Source organism: Pseudophryne corroboree, chromosome 6 (assembly GCF_028390025.1).
Source record: "Pseudophryne corroboree isolate aPseCor3 chromosome 6, aPseCor3.hap2, whole genome shotgun sequence".
Lineage (NCBI taxonomy): Eukaryota > Metazoa > Chordata > Amphibia > Anura > Myobatrachidae > Pseudophryne > Pseudophryne corroboree.
Genome location: NC_086449.1, coordinates 119,999,594 through 120,022,700, shown reverse-complemented (window position 1 = coordinate 120,022,700; position 23,107 = coordinate 119,999,594). Strand labels below are relative to the sequence as shown.

Sequence of the window (23,107 nt, the reverse complement as noted above, 5' to 3'; positions counted from 1 at the left end):
ATTCCGTCAGACAGCAGGACCATAGAGACTGTTGGGCAGAGCGTCGCCATTGCACAGCGTGCGGCGCTCTCCTGCCCCCTGCCGGATGTCATGCGGCGTCGCCGGTGCAGATCACACTGAGCGCTCCGGGCGTGATGGACACGGTGACCGGTAATATACACTCCCGGCCTGCTCAGCTGTTTCCCTTGTAACCGCCACACAAATACTGCACCACGTACCTCCCCTTATGAATATGTATGAGGCGTCACCGGTGTGACTCCGCCCTTCCTCCCAATGACGTCACGGACACGGACTAGTTTGGCGGCAAAAAGTTAGAAAAGATAAACACGGCAGCTGCGCGTGTTGTGGAGAGGAGACCGGAAGCTGCTGCCAGGGAGACTGTGACGCCAGGTGACTGACCCTACATCATACCCCCAACATGACCTTCTCCAGGAGGGACAGAATGCTCTGCTCCTGCACTTTCCCCCTCAATGTATGATTGCCATCACCTGTGGTGAAACGCCTTTCTCATCTATTCACCTGTTCAATACAGGTGTCGGTAATCAGAGCCGGCCCTAACCAATATGATGCCCTAGGCAAGATTTTGGCTGGTGCCCCCTAGCACCGCCGCTAGTTCTGCAGGAGACAATGGCATGAGTCAGCTGGTAGCTCTGCTAATGTCGGGCGCCTTTTGTTTATAAAAATGCATCTTATTTGCATTACTATGTGGCTAGGATGCACATGCAGCTTCTGCTTATTAAAATGATATGCAGCATGCCTATATTATGTGTGTGACTGCGGCTGTATCTGCATATGAAATGCTATATTACAATGGTTTCCAGGACTACACTGCAACGTAGCATTTTGTATGCAGATACAGCCGCAGTCACACACACAATATAGGCATGCCGCATATCATTTTAATCAGCAGAAGCTGCTGGTGCCCCTAAGCATACCAAATGCCCTAGGCAACTGCCTAGTTTGCCTATGCCTAAGGCCGGCTCTGTCGGTAATCATAAATTAAGAGAAAAGTCCAGAAGCAGAGCATTGTGTCCCTCCTGGAGAGGGTCATGTTGGGAGGTATGCTACAACTGTCTCCCTGTATCTGCCGTCCCAGTGCCCCATCCCGCGCAGCCCCCAGCCGTCCCAGCCGTCCCATGCCGCGCGCAGCCCCCAGCCGTCCCATGCCGCGCGCAGCCCCCAGCCGTCCCATGCCGCGCGCAGCCCCCAGCCGTCCCATGCCGCGCGCAGCCCCCAGCCGTCCCATGCCGCGCGCAGCCCCCAGCCGTCCCATGCCGCGCGCAGCCCCCAGCCGTCCCATGCCGCGCGCAGCCCCCAGCCGTCCCATGCCGCGCGCAGCCCCCAGCCGTCCCATGCCGCGCGCAGCCCCCAGCCGTCCCATGCCGCGCGCAGCCCCCAGCCGTCCCATGCCGCGCGCAGCCCCCAGCCGTCCCATGCCGCGCGCAGCCCCCAGCCGTCCCATGCCGCGCGCAGCCCCCAGCCGTCCCATGCCGCGCGCAGCCCCCAGCCGTCCCATGCCGCGCGCAGCCCCCAGCCGTCCCATGCCGCGCGCAGCCCCCAGCCGTCCCATGCCGCGCGCAGCCCCCAGCCGTCCCATGCCGCGCGCAGCCCCCAGCCCCCCCATGCCGCGCGCAGCCCCCCCAGCCGCGCGCAGCCCCCCCAGCCGCGCGCGCAGCCCCCCCAGCCGCGCGCGCAGCCCCCCCAGCCGCGCGCGCAGCCCCCCAGCCGTCCCATGCCGCGCGCGCAGCCCCCAGCCGCCCCAGCGCCCCAGCGCCCCATGCCGCGCGCGCAGCCCCCAGCCGTCCCAGCGCCCCATGCCGCGCAGCCCCCAGCCGTCCCTGCGCCCCATGCCGCGCGCGCGCAACCCCCAGCGCCCCATGCCGCGCGCGCGCATCCCCCAGCGCCCCATGCCGCGCGCGCGCATCCCCCAGCGCCCCATGCCGCGCGCGCGCATCCCCCAGCGCCCCATGCCGCGCGCGCGCATCCCCCAGCGCCCCATGCCACGCGCGCGCATCCCCCAGCGCCCCATGCCACGCGCGTCCAGCGCCCCATGCCACGCGCGCGCATAGCCCCCAGCGCCCCATGCCACGCGCGCGCATAGCCCCCAGCGCCCCATGCCACGCGCGCGCATAGCCCCCAGCGCCCCATGCCACGCGCGCGCATAGCCCCCAGCGCCCCATGCCACGCGCGCGCATAGCCCCCAGCGCCCCATGCCACGCGCGCGCATAGCCCCCAGCGCCCCATGCCACGCGCGCGCGCATCCCCCAGCGCCCCATGCCACGCGTGCGCATCCCCCCAGCGCCCCATGCCACGCGCGCGCATCCCCCCAGCGCCCCATGCCACACGCGCCCAGCGCCCCCTGCCACGCGCGCGCATCCCGCCAGCGCCCCATGCCACGCGCGCGCATCCCCCAGCGCCCCATGCCACGCGTGCGCATCCCCCCAGCGCCCCATGCCACGCGTGCGCAGCGCCCCATGCCACGCGCGCGCGCAGCCCCCAGCGCCCCATGCCACGCGCGCATCCCCCATGCCACGCGCGCGCAGCCCCCAGCCGTCCCAGCGCCCCATGCCACGCGCGCGCATCCCCCAGCGCCCCATGCCACGCGCGCGCATCCCCCAGCCGTCCCAGCGCCCCATGCCACGCGCGCGCAGCCACCAGCCGTCCCAGCGCCCCATGCCGCGCACGCAGCCCCCAGCTCGTCACCGGGTTACTAAAGGTAATAGTTGGTGGCGTGGATAGTAGAGGAACTATCCTGTTGGCCTAGCTCCTCCCCCTTGTGCCATGGCTCCTCCCCCTGACGTAAAAGGTCCCTTAGGCCACTTGAATCTAGCATCTACCCAGACTTTAGTAATGATAGAGATGATAAATAATTCTTAATAATGGCAGATTTTATGTCAGTTTGTTTTATCACCTCTGTAATATTTACACACGTCTTTGCAAGGGAGAGGCAGTGATCTGCGCCATGGAAGAGGAGATGGGTGTTTCCGATCAGGACTCGGACGCAGGGAGTGAAGAGGTCCTGACTCCTGCGGAGCTCATCAGCAAACTGGAAGAGGTGAGACGCAGGTGCGGTGCAGGGGGATTCTGCTGCAGGACATTTTAGATATCTGATTTTCAGATAAAACATCCAATACTTGTGAATAACAAAGTTGGAGGAGCTTTTAAGAAATTTTAATATTTCAGAAAAGTATGATTTTGTGACTGAGGATAGTTTCCTATGTTAACCAGTGAATCTACGATATTAGTTACTCACTAGATGTGCACTGGTATCGTAGAGCATTAATTCCATTCATCCCGCCAATGCTCACCCCTGTGCTGAGGCCAAGGCCATTTTACCGACCGTTGTGCTGGTCGCATACCAAATTCAATATCAGATTTATTTTTATAATCTTGCAAATTATACCTTGTCTCTCCCCCCCCACCCCCAAAAAAACACAAAACATTGTATTTTCCAAAATTATGACTTTTTGCTTATCATAACAAGTCAGATAAAATGTGAATCAAAATCAAATGTGAATTTTTTTGTTTCTTTTTTTTAATCCAAAAAGAAATACTTTGGTTCTTGTGTTGGCATGTTGGCATTAATTGTTCTAACATTGCAACCAGGATTCTGTTTTTCTTTATTAGGATTCTAATATGTTTTTCACAAACAAACTGTACTTTAGAAAATGTTTTGCAACTTTTAGCTGTCTTGATGTAAATGCTATCGGAGCCCAACAAGGCCTACAAAGTTTTTATACTGTAGGGGAGTACACATGGAGAGACGTATGCTTAATTTCTAAGCAATATGACTAGATTGTTTAAAAATTAAGCACGAATCACTCCGGATATCGCCGGTTCTAGATTGGCCTCCTCGCTCAGCACACATCGCGCTCTGTGCTCAGCGGGGGGTAGAGATGTGTGCTGAGCGTTCTGTGATAGATCGCTCAGCACACATCTCCCCGTGAGTACCCCCCTCATGAATGCTACCGCAATAAATGAGGTTACTCTTGTTTATTTGACACAATATGAGAGATATCTGGTCTTTAGACTTCTGATGACAGAGAACAATAGCTGTGTAACAAATGTAAATAGAGGAGTTGATTCAGTTTTTTAATTAGCAAACATAATTGCATTTTCCCTGTCACTTGCAATTGTTTGGGCGCCCATTGTTTTACTTTGCTGATCACGCCCAAAATTGCCAGGTTTAACAGCACAAAACAGCTAAACCCGACTAAAGTGCTGTCTGCGATGTGAAAAGTCTTGTTTGGGCGCCCAGACGGGACATTTTTTTTTGCATATTTCTGCTCGCAGTCCGGTGGGTTGCGAGCAGAAATGTTGACGCTGCCAACATGCGTGCCCATACAGCAGTAAAAATAGAATTTCAGCAGCGGGCTTCCATATGCTAAGACTTGGAACCTTTTTTTTCTTTGATAATATGTGGGGGAAAGGGGAGGTGTGTGTGTGTGGGGGGGGGTAGGTAATAATACAGATTAATTGATATTTCTCCTTCATCCACTAGGGGCCACTGGAGTGTAGTTACAATGGAGATAGTAGGTGGTATTGGTAGCTGGCACTTTAAAAATTCTCACACTGTGGCTAGCTCCTCCCCTACTATCTCCCCTCCAAGCCAGTCTTAGTTTAGTGCCCGAGGTAGCTGGTTCACTTGGGTTTAGCTGAAGAAATTTTTATTTTTTCTTTATTATTATTTTATTTTTCTATCACAGACTGGCAGCTCTGCCACTGCCAGTCTGCACCGTGGGAGCTGCCGGCGGGGTCCCATCGCAGCTGCGTGCGGCTAGGGATGGGCCCCGGCTGAGGGAGACACTGAGAGGGGCGGAGCGGTGAGTACAATCTCCCCCCCTCCAGACTGATGTGTGATTTTACACTTAAATGTGATGGTTTTTTACTGTGTGTGTCCTGTATAACAACAGTGTTTGAACAGAGTACAGAAAGGAGCTGTGGCTCATCTAGTAAATTCAGGGACCCACAGCATAGAAAGTACCAGTACCACTGAAGTCTGGGTTCAAATCTTAAACACATAGTGTAATCTTGGCGCCATTATGAGGGGGGCGGAGCTTCAGCCCGCTCTGTAAGCGGGCTCAGCGCTCTTCTATCCCCGGCTGCAGCAGAAGGCAGCCGGGTGATACATTTACACTACCCAAACGCAGCTCAGCCGGGTAATACAGGCGCCGGAGTAGCTGAATTTTAGATTTAAAAGTGGCGCCGGAGCAGAGGGGCGGAGCTAAGTCCCGCTCCGTCCGGCGGGCTCAGAATCAGCTGCATACAGGTGGCCGGGGGGGTTACACACCGCTCCCCGGCCACAGCATATATGACAATATACATTCTCCCCGGCAGGGCCGGGGGTTATATTTGCCCGCAAGGCGGCCGGGGGATACCTTTGCACGAGGCAGGGGGGGCGGAGCTAACTCCCGCTCTGTACGGCGGGCTCTCTCCGCTCCCCGCGCCGCTGCAGCACGCCGCTCCAGTGTGTGTCTCACACTGAAGACTCATTCCTCTCCTGGCTGTGCAGGGAGGATTTCTTTACAGATAACCCGCTTTACTCAGCGGGCTCCCAGGTCTCCCTGTCGCTAGGCAACAGACCCTGTCTCTGGGGTTTGTAACTTTTCGATACTTCAGGCTGCTGAAATATAGCTACATTCCTCCTGCAGTAGAGTCCTCTACCCAGCATTTCCCTACTTGCAAATCAGGGAACCTGCTCTATTACAGTAGCTGGGACTCAGCTCAATAATAATTAAAAGAATCTACTGTGCAGTATTTATTTACCTACGGTGTGTGTGTGTGTATATATACATATATAGTTATGTTTGTGCATGTATATATATAGATATATATATTTAAGTGCGTGTAGGTATGTATATAGATATATCCATAAAATACCAGATATAGGGGATAAAACAAAACTTCCGCAATGTTTTCTAATAACATCTTGCACATAACATTTTCCCCCATCTTTCTCACAGGCTGGTCACCATTTTGAAAAGCCAGCGGAACCTCCGAGAAACATCTGGTGCACCTTAATTAGCGGTACACTAAATACAGGGCGGGGTGTTGCCTTCCCTTTATTATTCCTTGGTGTCACTAGTTACTAATGCTATTTGTAATTGTGGAATGCGTGTAAGGCATCAGACAAATAGCGCTGCGGCTCAGTACGCTAGTAGCGGGTATCTGAACAGGGGTTTGAATCCAAACAAAACTTTAAGGAGAACTCCTATAGCCTAGGGCTAAGACTCCTGTCCCACAGCGCAGCGTTACTGGTTCAGGTCTCCACTGCTCCAGAAAGTTTATTTTAATCGTATCGGTCACTACACATTATAGTGCAGACCTTACGTAGGGCTCTGTTTATTTAACCCACCTTTTCTCCTTTCGTTTGTCTCTCCTGGGATAGTCGAAGAATTCCCTCTTAGGTGTGAAGTATGCGGCGGAGCCATCTGCTTCGCCCTCCACGCACCTGCACACCCCTGTTTGATCAATGATGCAGGTAATGTCACTATTAACCAGACAATAGCTCATCAGGTAAGCCCTTGGACTTTGGTTTCCAAGGTCACAGGATCAAATCACAGCGGGACCAAACACACCTTTCCAAATAGAAACTTTGCTAACATTCCATGCATTACTGATGTCTGTTTTCTGTGGATCTGAACCAGTGTCTCAGAATATACAGGTACATAATACAGCAGTTCATCTGATACTGCAGGTAAAGGAGGAGGACACGTCAAGTCCATCAGGGTTCCACGCCATTGACGAAAATGACAGCGACTGGTCCAGTTTCGGATGAGCTGGGCAGGCTCCGGTAGGCGGCCGACAGACACGAATACACAATATCGGGTATCAAACAAGGTTTGTTTTCCTATCTTTTCCCCGCAGATGGCAGGAGATGGTATCAGAACCTCTCTAGGGTATACACCTCGGTGTATCGCCGGTCCATCAAGCCGCCGTTTTTCTGAGGCAACCTTGCTCAGGGATCCATCGACATATGCGGCAGCATGGTTCTACCGTGTCCGGAGCAGGTAGGTTGGGGAACAATTGTCCTCTAGGTTACAGGATGCTTCGCATCAGGATCAATTGATACTTTGGTACAGGTCAGAATCACGATTCTGCTTTATGTTCCTTGGAGGTCTCCACGTCTACAGACTCGGACCCTGCATCTTCGCTTGGGCTGTCTTAACCCGACGACCTCTGGGGCTGCGACAGTGACAGGTAAACATGAAATCCTACGGGGCAGATGGTTCTGGGGAAGGAACTTTCTGCAGGATTTCTTGAACCAATGGAGGTAGGTCCACTTTGATTTCTCCTACTACTGCCCCAGCTCCAAGACAGACCTTTACGGTTCTTCCCTTTAGATTTTTCCGTGCCCTTTCAGGCTTTTGACTCCACACGGGTGATATCTTCGTCGCCAGGGGTTCTCAGGGTAAAAAGGCTGAAGCAGAGGTTCAACATCCTCGGTCCAGTCTGATTTTCTGTCATCCTATACACCCATTACACAGACTTTTCTACCACCTGCAGGGTCCCAGGGTAGGCGCAGGTCGATGGGAGAAGGCTTGGGCGGTTACAACCGTCTCAGGAGTCCCTCGGCATGGGTCGGCTGATTTACGATGACAAGAGAGTTATACTGCAGGCTGCGCTCCATAGGTTTCTAACCGCAAAGGGTGTTGATTCCTGTTTTTCACATATCATTTGAATTAGGACAGTTCTCAGGCCTTTGTTTTCTTTTCACGTTCCGAAGCCAAGTGGCTCGGACAGGCCTATTCTGGCCTTACAATCCTTTTAGTCTGTGATTGCTAGTTTAAACAAGAAAGGGAGTTTTACGTGTCCCTTGTCTTCAGAGATGCCTGTTTACTGATTTCCGTTGGACAGGCTTTTCTCAGATTCCCCCTTAACAGGATTCTCATTTTCACTGTAAGTCCTTTACTCTTCTCTCTTCCGCTCCCACAGAGTTTAGGAAGATAACAGAATAACTCTTTTTCAAGGGCAGTGGGTGACGTTGGTTCCCTAATGGGACAATTTACTGCTACTATCCCACTCTGTACATTAGGTGGCTTCTGAATATCCGGAGGATCCACGAGCTTCTGATTCGACACAGATCCAATTTATGCTCCGCATAGACGTTTCTCAACACGGTCCGTCAGAGGATTTTTCATTCCTCGGCACCAGAGACTCTATTTCTTCAGTCAAGTTGCGACGCAATGAGTGGTCGCCTCCATTCCTCTCGGAGCGGGGGACAACAATCTTGTTTCCAGATCAAGCCACCAGGTCAGACTCCTGGGTGAGGGAACATGCCCCGGAGTTTTGTCAGCTGGTCCGCTGTGGGCGGAGATTTCGGATCGACCTCAGGGCGTTCTGACTGACTCTTTAACCCTTTATTACTCTCGGACGGCAGTAGCCGTGGAGGCCCTCAGGGCTCCGGGGAGTTTTCTGGTTATTCTATCCTGCCTCCTTTTCTATTTCTACTTCATGTTCAGTAACACAGGAGGGGATTATGCGTGCTAGTCCTCTCGGTGGCGCTGGTTGGGCCACGCATGACTTGAAGATACAGATACGCCTGTTGTCAGTAGAGGAGCCTTGGCTCCTACCTCGACTGGACTGTCTACTTCAACAGGCTCCTTTTTTCTCCTTGTTCAATTTTACACTGGTTTCGGTTACCCGTGTGACTGTTCACGAGACCTCAGAAGGGAGGAGTTCCCTAGTTCGGTTAGGCCTACTGGGCTCCGATTTCAGAAGTCTATTACCTCTTCTCGCTTTTGCCACTTTGGGAAAACTTTATGGGACATAATGAAGATAAAAGGGGTTTTTCCCCCTTCTTCCAGTTACCATTCATCTTTGGTTTCTCTGGGAGGTTTTTTGCTCCGCTGTGCTTCAAACCACACTGACCGGAATTTTAGGTCTCTGCCTTTTTCGCTTTTCTTCCAAATGATATTAGCCTAGCGGCCGTAAGTTCGGCCTCTTGTTCAGGGAGTACTCTATTGGCAACTCCCCGGGCTGTGCTTCGGCCTCAGCGGTCGTTTCTTCCAGAGAGGATGTCCATTTTTCATATAAATCTGACACTAGTGGTTTTCAATCCTCTCTGAATGTTGTCAGGGCTCGTCAACTCTCTCTACAGAGGTCTCAGGCTATTCGATGAAGTGTTTTTCTTCTTTGCTCTGGACGATGCTCCCGTACTAAATAGCCGGGGTCCCAGCATATGCTGGACAGTTGGATACATCTGATCATCAGACAGTCTTCTTGGCGGTTACTAGGGAGCCTCCGTTTTCCATTTCAGCGCGCTTTACGCGCATTGTAAGACTTCGTGGGCAGCCGCCCGCGGGGTCTCCATGAATATTTTGTCGGGCGGCTACTTGGTCAAACCGACATTCGTTTTGTCAAATTCTACAAGTTTGACACTTTTACGGCCTCTGCATCACTGTTTGGCCGAGCAGTTTTTACAGGACTCTCAGCGCTTTCCCACCCGTTTTTTGGGAGCTCTGGGACGTCCCCATTGTAACTACACTCCAGTGGCCCCTAGTGGATGAAGGAGAAATCAGGATTTTGGTACTTACCGATAAATCCCTTTCTCCGATTCCACAGGGGCCACTGGACGCCCGCCCAGCGCTGTTTCTCCTGATTTTTGTTTGATTAACGATTGCAGATCACCATATGACTGCTTGTTGGGTTCAGGCTAGCCTGGTTTTTGTCAGGTTCTGTTCCAGGTTTAGTTTGTGTTCGCCTGGTTTACAGGGCGTCGCTAACCTCCTCTACCTTACGGTTTGTTTATTACAGCTCTCCTCGGGCACAGTTTAACGTAGACTGGCTTGGAGGGGAGATAGTAGGGGAGGAGCTAGCCACAGTGTGAGAATTTTTAAAGTGCCAGCTACCAATACCACCTACTATCTCCATTGTAACTACACTCCAGTGGCCCCTGTGGAATCGGAGAAAGGGATTTATCGGTAAGTACCAAAATCCTGATTTGCCATGCCACATGAGCAGCGATGACCTACGTGGTACAATGGAGACATTAGAACAACTACACATTAGTACATGTTAGTAAGAGCTGTAGGATGTTTTGTATCATAGGGATGGGATGTGTTCGGCATCTCGGCGGACTGGATGTGACCGATGCCTGAATCCTGACACCAGGAGACCGGCACCAGAACCCCAACCGCTGGAATGACAAAGGTGAGTATTGAGGCTAGGGTCTGGGGGAAGGGTTAGGGGTAGCCGATGCCGCCACCCCCTATTGATTAGCCCTAGCCGACACCCCCAAGGGTTAGGGTAGGGGACAGGAGTGGGGTAAAGTTCTTGGTATCCGATCTCCAGGTCGACATGCATTAGGTCGACATGGTTTCTATGTCGACATGGACCCAGTTGACATGTACTAGGTCGACATTACAAAAGGTCAACATGAGTTTCTCTAACGTCCTAGTGGATGCTGGGACTCCGTCAGGACCATGGGGAATAGCGGGCTCCGCAGGAGACAGGGCACATCTAAATAAAGCTTTTAGGATCACATGGTGCGTACTGGCTCCTCCCCCTATGACCCTCCTCCAAGCCTCAGTTAGGTTTTTGTGCCCGTCCGAGAAGGGTGCAATCTAGGTGGCTCTCCTAAAGAGCTGCTTAGAAAAAGTTTTTTTAGGTTTAAATCTCAGTGAATCCTGCTGGCAACAGGATCACTGCATCGAGGGACTTAGGGGAGAGATTTCCAACTCACCTGCGTGCAGGATGGATTGGAGTCTTAGGCTACTGGACACTTAGCTCCAGAGGGAGTCGGAACACAGGTCCTCCTGGGGTTCGTCCCGGAGCCGCGCCGCCGATCCCCTTTACAGACGCTGAAGACGGAGGTCCGGAAAGCAGGCGGCAGAAGACTCCTCAGTCTTCATGAAGGTAGCGCACAGCACTGCAGCTGTGCGCCATTGTTGCTACACGTCTCACTGATTCAGTCACGGAGGGTGCAGGGCGCTGCTGGGGGCGCCCTGGGCAGCAATATTAAATACCTTTAGTGGCAAAATAAATACATCACATATAGCCATTAAGGCTATATGTATGTATTTAACCCAGGCCAGTTTTCTTAAAACCCGGGAGAAAAGCCCGCCGAAAAAGGGGCGGAGCTTATTCTCCTCAGCACTCAGCGCCATTTTCCTGCTCAGCTCCGCTGGTGAGGAAGGCTCCCAGGACTCTCCCCTGCACTGCACTACAGAAACAGGGTAACAAAGAGAAGGGGGGCATAATTTGGCGATATTGATATATTAAAAGCGCTTATATCAAAAACAACACCTTCTAGGGTTGTTTATATACATTTATAGCGCTTTTGGTGTGTGCTGGCAAACTCTCCCTCTGTCTCCCCAAAGGGCTAAGAGGGTCCTGTCTTCGATTAGAGCATTCCCTGTGTGGCTGCTGTGTGGCGGTACGTGTGTGTCGACATGTATGAGGACGATGTTGGTGTGGAGGCAGAGCAATTGCCGGTAATGGTGATGTCACCCCCTAGGGAGTCGACACCGGAATGGATGGCTTTAGTTATGGAATTACGTGATAATGTTAGCACATTACAAAAGTCAGTTGACGAAATGAGACGGCCGGAAAACCAGTTAGTACCGGCTCAGGCGTCTCAGACACCGTCAGGGGCTGTAAAACGTCCCTTACCTCAGTCAGTCGACACGGGTACCGACACAGATGAATCTAGTGTCGACGGTGAAGAAACAAACGTATTTTCCAATAGGGCCACACGTTATATGATCACGGCAATGAAGGAGGCTTTGCAGATCTCTGATACTGCTGGTACCTCAAAAAGGGGTATTATGTGGGGGGTGAAAAAACTACCTGTAGCTTTTCCAGAATCAGAGGAATTGAATGACGTGTGTGACGAAGCGTGGGTTAACCCAGATAGAAAACTGCTAATTTCCAAGAAGTTATTGGCATTATACCCTTTCCCACCAGAGGTTAGGGCGCGCTGGGAAACACCCCCTAGGGTGGATAAGGCGCTCACACGTTTATCAAAGCAAGTGGCGTTGCCGTCTCCTGATACGGCCGCCCTCAAGGATCCAGCAGATAGGAGGCTGGAAACTACACTGAAGAGTATATACACACATACTGGTGTTATACTGCGACCGGCAGTAGCCTCAGCCTGGATGTGCAGTGCTGGGGTAGTGTGGTTGGATTCTCTGACTGAAAATATTGATACCCTGGATAGGGACAGTATTTTATTGACTCTAGAGCAATTAAAGGATGCTTTTCTTTATATGCGAGATGCTCAGAGGGATATTTGTACTCTAGCATCAAGAGTAAGCGCGATGTCCATATCTGCCAGAAGAAGTTTATGGACGCGACAGTGGTCAGGTGATGCGGATTCCAAAAGGCATATGGAAGTATTGCCATATAAAGGAGAGGAATTATTTGGGGTCGGTCTTTCGGACCTGGTGGCCACGGCAACTGCCGGCAAATCCACTTTTTTACCTCAGACCCCCTCCCAACAGAAAAAGACACCGTCTTTTCAGCCGCAGTCCTTTCGCTCCTATAAAAACAAGCGACCAAAAGGACAGTCTTATCTGCCGCGAGGCAGAGGAAAGGGTAAGAGAGGGCAGCAAGCAGCCCCTGCCCAGGACCAGAAGCCCGCCCCGGGTTCTACAAAGCCATCAGCATGACGCTGGGGCTTTACAAGCGGACTCAGGAGCGGTAGGGGGTCGACTCAAGATTTTCAGCAATCAGTGGGCTCGCTCACAAGTGGACCCGTGGATCCTGCAGATAATATCTCAGGGTTACATGTTGGAGTTCGAAAGGTCTCCCCCTCGCCGGTTCCTAAAGTCTGCTTTACCAACGTCTCCCTCAGAAAGGACGTCGGTTTTGGAAGCCATTCACAAGCTGTATTCTCAGCAGGTGATAGTCAAGGTACCCCTCCTACAACAGGGAAAGGGGTATTATTCCACACTATTTGTGGTACCGAAGCCGGACGGTTCGGTAAGACCTATTCTAAACCTGAAATCCTTGAACCTGTACATACAGAAATTCAAGTTCAAGATGGAGTCACTCAGAGCAGTGATAGCGAATCTGGAAGAAGGGGACTTCATGGTGTCCCTGGACATAAAGGATGCTTATCTGCATGTCCCAATTTACCCCTCACACCAAGGGTATCTCAGGTTCGTGATACAAGACTGTCATTATCAGTTTCAAACGCTGCCGTTTGGTTTGTCCACGGCCCCTCGGGTCTTTACCAAGGTAATGACCGAAATGATGGTTCTTCTACGAAGAAAAGGCGTATTAATTATCCCTTACTTGGACGATCTCCTGATAAGGGCAAAGTCCAGAGAACAGCTGGAAGTCGGTGTAGCACTAACCCAGGTAGTGCTTCAGCAACACGGGTGGATTCTGAATCTTCCAAAATCTCAATTGACCCCGACAACTCGTCTGCTGTTCCTGGGAATGATTCTGGACACGGTTCAGAAAAAGGTGTTTCTCCCGGAGGAGAAAGCAAGGGAGTTATCCGAACTTGTCAGGAACCTCCTAAAACCAGGAACTGTGTCAGTACATCAATGCACAAGAGTCCTGGGAAAGATGGTGGCTTCTTACGAAGCGATTCCATTCGGCAGATTCCATGCACGGACATTTCAGTGGGATCTGCTGGACAAATGGTCCGGATCGCATCTGCACATGCATCAGCGGATAACACTGTCACCAAGAACAAGGTTGTCTCTCCTGTGGTGGTTGCAGAGTGCCCATCTGTTAGAGGGCCGCAGATTCGGCATACAGGACTGGGTCCTGGTGACTACGGATGCCAGCCTACGAGGCTGGGGAGCAGTCACACAGGGAAGAAACTTCCAGGGCGTGTGGTCAAACCTGGAGACGTCCCTTCACATAAATATACTGGAGCTAAGAGCGATCTACAATGCTCTAAGCCTGGCAAAATCGCTGCTTCAGGGTCAGCCGGTGTTGATCCAGTCGGACAACATCACGGCAGTCGCCCACGTAAACCGACAAGGCGGCACGAGAAGCAGAAGAGCAATGACAGAAGCTGCAAGGATTCTGCGCTGGGCGGAGAATCATGTCATAGCACTGTCAGCAGTGTTCATCCCGGGAGTGGACAACTGGGAAGCAGACTTCCTCAGCAGACACGACCTTCACCCGGGAGAGTGGGGACTTCATCCAGAAGTCTTCCACATGATTGTGAACCGTTGGGAAAGACCAAAGGTGGACATGATGGCGTCTCGCCTCAACAAAAAATTGGACAGATATTGCGCCAGGTCAAGAGACCCTCAGGCAATAGCTGTGGACGCTCTGGTAACACCGTGGGTGTACCAGTCAGTGTATGTGTTCCCTCCTCTGCCTCTCATACCAAAGGTACTGAGAATTATACGGAAAAGAGGAGTAAGAACAATACTGGTGGCTCCGGACTGGCCAAGAAGAACTTGGTATCCGGAACTTCAAGAGATGCTCACGGAGGATCCATGGCCTCTACCTCTAAGAAGGGATCTGCTTCAGCAGGGACCTTGTATGTTCCAAGACTTACCGCGTCTGCGTTTGACGGCATGGCGGTTGAACGCCGGATTCTAAAAGAAAAGGGCATTCCAGAGGAAGTTATTCCTACCTTGATTAAGGCTAGAAAGGAAGTGACTGTACAACATTATCACCGCATTTGGCGAAAATATGTTGCGTGGTGTGAGGCCAAGAAGGCTCCAACGGAAGAATTTCAATTGGGTCGATTCTTACATTTCCTGCAAGCAGGATTGTCTATGGGCCTAAAATTGGGGTCCATTAAAGTTCAAATTTCGGCCTTATCAATCTTCTTCCAGAAGGAATTGGCATCAGTGCCTGAAGTACAAACTTTTGTCAAAGGTGTACTACATATACAACCCCCAATAGTGCCTCCAGTGGCACCGTGGGATTTGAACGTAGTTTTGAATTTTCTCAAATCTCATTGGTTTGAGCCTCTAAAATCGGTAGATTTAAAATACCTTACATGGAAGGTAACCATGCTATTGGCCCTGGCTTCAGCCAGGAGAGTTTCAGAGTTGGCGGCTTTATCATACAAAAGCCCATATCTGATTTTCCATTCGGACAGGGCAGAACTGCGGACACGTCCTCATTTTCTCCCTAAGGTAGTTTCGGCTTTTCACTTGAACCAGCCTATTGTGGTGCCTGCGGCTACTAGCGACTTGGAGGACTCCAAGTTACTGGACGTTGTCAGAGCATTAAAAATATATATTTCAAGGACAGCTGGAGTCAGAAAATCTGACTCGTTGTTTATGTTGTATGCACCCAACAAGATGGGTGCTCCTGCGTCTAAACAGACGATTGCACGTTGGATCTGTAGCACAATCCAACTTGCACATTCTGTGGCAGGCCTGCCACAGCCTAAATCTGTAAAGGCCCACTCCACAAGGAAAGTGGGCTCATCTTGGGCGGCTGCCCGAGGGGTCTCGGCATTACAACTTTGCCGAGCAGCTACGTGGTCAGGGGAGAACACGTTTGTAAAATTTTACAAATTTGATACTCTGGCTAAGGAGGACCTGGAGTTCTCTCATTCGGTGCTGCAGAGTCATCCGCACTCTCCCGCCCGTTTGGGAGCTTTGGTATAATCCCCATGGTCCTGACGGAGTCCCAGCATCCACTAGGACGTTAGAGAAAATAAGAATTTACTTACCGATAATTCTATTTCTCATAGTCCGTAGTGGATGCTGGGCGCCCATCCCAAGTGCGGATTGTCTGCAATACTTGTACATAGTTATTGTTACAAAGATCGGGTTATTACTATTGTTGTGAGCCATCTTTTCAGAGGCTACTTCGTTTTTTGTTATCATACTGTTAACTGGGTTCAGATCACAAGTTGTACGGTGTGATTGGTGTGGCTGGTATGAGTCTTACCCGGGATTCAAGATCCTTCCTTATTGTGTACGCTCGTCCGGGCACAGTACCTAACTGAGGCTTGGAGGAGGGTCATAGGGGGAGGAGCCAGTACGCACCATGTGATCCTAAAAGCTTTATTTAGATGTGCCCTGTCTCCTGCGGAGCCCGCTATTCCCCATGGTCCTGACGGAGTCCCAGCATCCACTGCGGACTATGAGAAATAGAATTATCGGTAAGTAAATTCTTATTTTTTTGCTATTATTTTACTTTTTCATACTTTACGATCCACGTGCATTACAATTGGGAACGGTAACCTGTGCCGAGCGCAGCGGTAGCAGAGCGAGGCACATTGCCCCGAAGTATGGCGAGCAAACACTGTGCACTAATTGGGGTTCCCAGTCACTCTACGAAGAAAACGTCACCAATTTTTTTGTCAAAAAAACTCATGTCGACCTTTTGTCATGTCGACCTAATGCGTGTGTCGACCTATTTTGGGTGTCGACTTAGTTACTGTAGACCTAGATACTGTCGACCTAAAGTGTGGTCGATGCTGTGAACCACACCCAAATTCTTACCCCTGTCCAGTGGCTGGATCCTCACTGTCTGGATGCTGCGGAAGCTTATGTGACCGCCAGCATCCCGACCGGTGGTATTTTATACCCAACCCATAGAGGTAACGTGGTGATGGTGCATAAAGTTGAACTGTAAAAATAAGAAATCAATGCTGTTTAATTTATCTCACTTTATGTAAGAGAAACATAATTTTGTACCAGAAATCACAAGCATATATGCATGAGATGCGCACAATTGCTATAAAGCTGTTTAATACTGAGATCTCTAATACAAAAAACAAATATGTTATTTCAGCTCCTGTTTTTAGAAACTCTGTTTTTGGTTGTTTTGTCCAGATACGCTTATAAATTGCGTATAAATGAGATTACACAGCTGAGATTATGCAGCCATTGTTGCTGATTAGAACTCACTGTTTTTTTGTTTGTTTTTTCCTTTTGTATGATAATTAGAGCGAAACCACAGGGGAATCGGTGAAACCACATTAGACTCTATGGGGGATATTCAATTGTTTGAAAATCCAGTTTGGGTGTCTAATAGACAGGAAAAAGACACCCAACTGACCTTTCAAACAATTGAATATCCCCCATTAAGACATGACGATACAATCACAAGCCACACTCCAATCACTATCTGTATTTACAATGTTACAAATAGGAGTCTTAATGGGGGTACTCGATGAGCGATAATCTAAGCAATCTGACTAGATTGCTTAGATTTTAAGCATGATCTGTCCGTGTGTACACCACACAGCGATAGCGATGCGCGGCCCCGCGCGTCGCTATTGCTGGTGCTAGACTGGCCTCAATCTAGCACATCGCTCATTTCACCCGCTGGGTGAAATGAGCGTCCCCCCCTCCCTCACACGCTCAGCACATATTGCGCTGTGCTGAGCGGTTCGCTCAGCACACATCTCTCCCCACACCTGCCCGTGAATACGGGCCTTTACTTTAGAGAGATTTGTTATATATGTGTACTCTCAAGGTAATACATTTTAGGTTATATCTGGTGATTCCGTCACTGTTGTTGGACGCTCTATTTACATTCTTCTTAGAAGTGACGCCTTAAGCCATTTTAGCAGACCACTGTCCTGTGCTGTGGGCCTTTGGCACGCATCTGATGCTGAGGTAGCACTAGGACAGGAGATGCTCTGTATATTTGGGTCAGAGGTGGCACTCAATTACAAGAATATATCTATATGAACCTCAGGCAATCTATTGCTCTTAATTGCAGTGCATGCTGGTACTTGTAGTTACAGAAGAATTGGAAAGTTTCCTTATACTTGATGTATGTAAAGTGTTTTATGAGGTGGACCAGTAAAACTAACCACACCGTCAATTTGCCTCCCTCCGCAGGCATGGCTTAATGAAAAGTTTGCTCCTGAGCTCTTGGAGAGTAAATCTGAGATTGTGGAGTGTGTGATGGAGCAGCTGAATCATATGGTAACTTATCTCCTGAGTTACTGACTTACCAGTCATTGGCTGACTACCTATTTATATATGATGTCTCTCGTATCAAGCCCTAATTGCACTCTCATTCCTCCAGGAGCAAAACTTGCAGCGAGCCCGGCAGGGGGATCTCAAGATCAGTTTCCATCACATGGAGATAGAGAGGATCCGCTTCATGCTCAGCAGCTATCTGCGCAGTCGCTTGCTCAAGGTATCCGGCATTGTATTCACAGCATTATTTCTACTCTGCACAATGTTATGTACATAGACTGGCAATCACCTCTACACCGTTTTTCTTGTCTGGTATTGTCACCAGCTTTTCTCTCTGTGTCCCCTCCTGTCAGATTGAGAAATTTTTCCCACATGTCCTGGAGAAGGAGAAGACGCGCGGGGAAGGAGAGCCGCCACACTTGTCCCCGGAGGAGTTTGCCTTTGCCAAGGAGTGAGTGACTGACTGACATCCTTACAAAAGTGTACTCCGAAGAGATTACCGGGGTGGAGATTTACTAAAGCTTCTAAAAATGAAGATGTTGCCTATTTCAACCAATTAGATTCTGCCTATCATTTTCTAGGATGCAATAGAGAACTTATAGCTAGAATCTGGTTGCTGTGGGCAACACCACCATTTTTTATTTTTAGAAGTTTTAGTAAATCTATTTTAGATATATATGTACAGGATGGGGCAGTGACACGTACCTCTCTTGTCAACACAGGTATATGGCAAATACAGAGACCTTACTGAAGAGTGTGGCCTTCCGACATATGCCCCCAAACCTACAGACTGTGGACATGCTGAAATGTGGTAAGATAATCACTTGGAACTGATGGGAGAGTGACCTATAGTCAGCACCTGTGATGGAGATAACCTACCTTTCTGCCGTTTTCTTCTAGTCCCCAAACCAAACCTGGACTCGTTTGTGTTTCTAAAGGTGAAACAGGCGCAGGAGAACATACTGGTGGAACCAGAGACCGACGAGCAGAGGTGAGTGGGGAGAAGGGGCTCCCCGTAGTTATAGATTGGATTCCTATCTCCAGAACTCCTCATATTTATGTTCACTCAGAAAGCTTCTTCCATATGTGTAAAGAGAATATACTGTAAGTGACATTTTTCAATATTAACTAGTGTTTTAGTGATTGATGCGTCACGAATCACGTCTTTCACTGAATCACTGTACATTGACTCTGCAAGGTGCCCTACATTTCCCACACTTTTATTCAAACTGGTCTGTCAGTGTTTGTGATCATAATCACGGGGGGGGGGGGGATTCAATTGTCGGTGAAGGGGGTGAATTTCCATTGCTGTGGCATTTAAACGCCAGCAATGGCTCCCCAATTCTCCTATTACAGAGACTTCTAAATAATAATAACAATGTTTGAGATGTATATAAAATGCTATACATCTTTTCCTTTCTTTGGAAGTACGTATGGTAGTTTTCTTTAACTTTCATAGAAGAAGGCTGAGCAAAGTTCTAGTGAGTACCCTCCTAATAAGTCTGCATGTTTGCTATAGGAAATCATACAGAGCAAATGTAGTATATTCTAGACCAGAGGTTCTCAAACGCGGTCCTCAAGGCACCCCAACAGTCCAGGTTTTAAGTATATCCATGCTTGGGCACAGGTGACATAATTAGCATTTCAGTCAATTTGATCTAATCATCTGTGCTGAGCCATGGATATGCCTAAAACCTGGACCGCCAGGGTGCCTTGAGGACCGTGTTTGAGAACCTCTGTTCTAGACATATGTAATAGGACTTGGCTTAGGACAGAGGTTCCCAAACGCGGTCATCAAGGCACCCCAATGGTCCAGGTTTTAGGTATATCAATGGCTCGGCACAGATGGTTAAATCAAATTGACTGAGGTGTTAACTAAGTCGGCTGTGGCCAAGTATGGATATACCGAAGACCTGGGCCGTTGGGGTGCCTTGATGACCGCGTTTGGGAACCCCTGGCTTAGGAAATACAAGAGTTTGCATGTTTTATCATAGCTTTGTGTATTTAGTAATGGGAATAACAATGAGGGAAGCCTTAACTTGTGTTTCCTTATCCACCATGGAGGAGTGTAGTTTTAGTGTAAATGGGTTCACAAGTTCTTGCCATAAACTATAAACAGTATAAAACAGCACATGTTCCTAATGATGAGTATAGAGAAATCACTAGGAATCTGTTAGTCCCCAAAAAGCACAGTGTTAGTGACACCAGGAAAAAGCAGAAAGCGTGCAAGTATTGATTTAATGTTAGTTTAATCATCACAAACGTAAAAAGGCATAACACCACAATAAAAAATAAAATACATTGATACGGTAGATATATAGGGATCTATTCAATTGATTCGACAAGTCGGAAAAACAGCACTTTGTGGGCATTTTCGACAGGTTTTTGGCCCGTTTTCGACGATGCCGATTCGACTTTAAAAAAAAGTCATATCGGCATTGTCGAAAATGGGCTAAACCTGTTAGAAATGCCCGGAAATTGAATAGCGCAGTGACGGATCCTCTCCGACAGAGAGGATCCGACACCAATTGAATAGACCCCTTAGTGTTAACAAGAGAAATATTGACCTCAAACAAAATTAGATTAAGAATACATAAATTATACATTTATATTGTTTCTGTGCAGGGTAAATACTGGCTGCTTTTGCATGTACCCCACAAATGTTAGCTTTATTTTACACTGCAATTTAGAGTTCCATTTGAACACACCCCACCCAAATGTAAATCTTTTTTTTTTTTTTTTTTACTTACAAACATGGAGTTTGTTAGTGGAGTTGTTGCCCATCTCAACCAATCAGCTTTGAGGTATCATTTCTTAATTATATCCTATAAAATGTTAGGTAGAAGCTGGTTGCTGTTGGCTCCACTAGTCCACTTCTCCACACATCTTCCCACTTAACTTCTGTTTTCAAATATTTCACGTAAACGTTACAGTAGTTGGTTATTCTAAATAATTTGAAGTTTCACTAGTATCTTGTGTGTTTTGTTTTCATCACACTTAAGTGCACCATTATATCATCATACACCACATGAAAGGGACAGATGACTTTCAGTCACTGAGGTTACAATGAATCACTCATAACACTTTCTGTCTTCCAACAGCGAATACGCCATAGACATGGAAGTTGGGTCACAGCATCTTATTCGGTATCGCACAATAGCTCCTCTCGTGGCCTCGGGTGCAGTGAAACTCCTCTGATACCACCAAAATCTGCTGTGCACTGCTCATTGCAATACCAGGTTTAGCCAGTGTGAGGCAGATGTTGTATAAGTGATTGACGCTCGGATCCAAGAAAAGCTGAACATTCCTGTTCTATTCTCTGATGCTCATTCTACAGCAAATAGAATGTGAGGATTGTCTTCTTCTGAACCGTATATCTGCCACCAGTAACGCTGGCTTGAACACTGGGATTTGGGACATTATTCTCTATGAGGAAAGCATATTGGAGACTGTATGCATTTAGGTAATAGAGTTGTGAGGATTATAAAGACCGACCTCAATATTTATTTTGTGTATAAATTTGCCAATGAAAGATATCACCCAGTTGTTGTGGATCTACCTTTCTCGGCATGATGTGTCAGTCACACTTTGTCTGCTATAAGGATGCATCTGCCTTAGTGAACATTATGTGTGCAGGGTTACAGGGAATATAACAGTGTGTCTAGCAATGTATTATATACAGAATGGGGGTGAGATTTTCACATTTATCCCCTTTAAAATGGTCCACCAAAGAAGCAACCCTTTTAGAGGCTTGAAGCACAGTGACCAAGTCTTGTTACATGACATAAAGTGAGCATTATGGCCAGAGTAATCTAGAGTCAAAGGGGTACATTTACTAAGCAGTGATAAGAGCAGAGAAGTTAGCCAGTGGAGAAGTTGCCCACGGCAACCAATCAGCAGTGAAGTAACATCTATAATTTACATACTATAAAATGATACAGAGCTGCTGATTGGTTGATGGGGAAATATCTCCACTGGCTCACTTCTCCGCTCTTATCACTGCTTAGTAAATGTACCCCAAAGTGACTTAAAACACATAAGAGATATGAATAAGTGTAAAGTAACCAGAAGCTTTATATTTCAATTTCAACATGGATCTGGTCACCCAGCTTATTGCAATTTAATGTGGGAAAGGGCAGTTCACATTCTTTTGAGAGGGTTAAACACCGTGTTGACGGACTATTAATAATAATTTTAGTTATATAGCGCTCTTTCTCTAACAGGACTCAAGGCGCTTTACAGACATCAAAAACAATACACAGAATACAGAAGATTTAGGTAAAGCAGCAATAGACAAGCCACACAGACATAAAAGAAAACCTTGAGCACACAGTAAGCATAATGCAGGATTGGTGTAGGCATTTTGGGTAATAACTTCCAAGGGTTGTGTATTCCACCCTCACAGGTACCAGGTGAGGCAACCATCTTGGGCGCACTGCGTAGGATTACCCTTGGTTGAATAGTCTACCCCCCAGAAGAGAACACAAAATGGAGAGATTGCACGTTTAGAGTAGGGTCCCAACAACACCACCAAGTCCATGTATTTTTCATCCCATCCACAAGTGTACCAGATGAGGCAGCCATGTTGGGTGCACTACAAAGGTTACACTGTGGGAGGTGAGCCATACAAGGGCCATGGGCATATATGGGAAAAGTGACACTTGTGTAGTAGTAGTATGATATATCCTGTATGGAAAGTTACTCATGAAGAACATCCTTCCCACAGAGGAACCATCCAAGACCACCATCTCGGGTACTCTGCATAGGTCACACTGGCAGGGTGTGCAATAAGTGGAGGTACACATTACAGGTAAAGCATGTGGTGGGGGGGGGGGGAGAGGAAAAATAAAAAGGTAAGAAACACATTTGCAGGTAAATGTCCTGGTCTCATGAGATCAGAACAGGTGGGTATGAGAATGTGGGGAGCACACTCAAGTCCGATGTAGATGTCGCTGCTGGTCCTGGTGCTCTCCCCCCACAGCTCCCTGCTCATCTTGAGGGTTAGGCCCGGGGGCAGACGTGATGTTCTCAGCCGGAGAGGTGGTAAGCCAGGTCCTGGAGTTCTCATGGTAGGGGTGAGGAGAGGCCACATAATGATCCTGAGTTTATTTAGTGGTTGTCACGTAGTTTTCTGTTATATTATTTGTTTGTTTGCCTGCCTTCTATTTTCCTTCAGTTTAACACTGCTATTGTTTAAACTTACACTTTATAATAGGCACATCATATACTAGGCACTGTAGCTTCCTAAAGGACTGGGGTCCTAACTTATACGTGCCATGCAGGCTCACTTT

The 23,107-nt window shown here is 48.8% G+C and overlaps 2 protein-coding genes across 3 annotated transcripts in view; one reads left to right on the top strand and one right to left on the bottom strand.

Annotated features, from left to right (window-relative positions):
- Nucleotides 1-309, bottom strand: part of CHMP7 (charged multivesicular body protein 7) — an 83,728-nt gene extending 83,419 nt beyond the window's left edge. The window contains exon 1 of the mRNA XM_063931770.1: nt 219-309. The gene's annotated coding sequence lies outside the window, so the exon portion shown is untranslated. The remainder of the gene's footprint in view (nt 1-218) is intronic.
- Nucleotides 66-21,352, top strand: GINS4 (GINS complex subunit 4). Of its 2 annotated transcripts, none has more exons than XM_063931772.1 (8): nt 66-150; nt 2,942-3,055; nt 17,733-17,819; nt 17,923-18,036; nt 18,170-18,267; nt 18,539-18,627; nt 18,717-18,807; nt 20,918-21,352. In XM_063931772.1, exons 2-8 carry the CDS (start codon nt 2,963-2,965, stop codon nt 21,012-21,014), a joined length of 669 nt encoding a protein of 222 aa, XP_063787842.1. In that variant the 5' UTR covers nt 66-150; nt 2,942-2,962; the 3' UTR covers nt 21,015-21,352. The 2 variants fall into 2 exon arrangements, with proteins under 2 accessions (XP_063787842.1, XP_063787841.1); XM_063931771.1 differs by lacking the exon at nt 66-150 and adding an exon at nt 303-390.
- Nucleotides 21,353-23,107: the final 1,755 nt, after the last annotated feature.

Bases quoted from the DNA above. Each gene is read 5' to 3' on its own strand.
- GINS4 (XM_063931772.1), top strand. From the start codon at position 2,963: ATGGAAGAGGAGATGGGTGTTTCCGATCAGGACTCGGACGCAGGGAGT. The intron at 17,820-17,922 runs GTAACTTATCTC...TCATTCCTCCAG, and splicing joins TGGAGCAGCTGAATCATATG to GAGCAAAACTTGCAGCGAGC. The intron at 18,628-18,716 runs GTAAGATAATCA...GTTTTCTTCTAG, and splicing joins TGTGGACATGCTGAAATGTG to TCCCCAAACCAAACCTGGAC.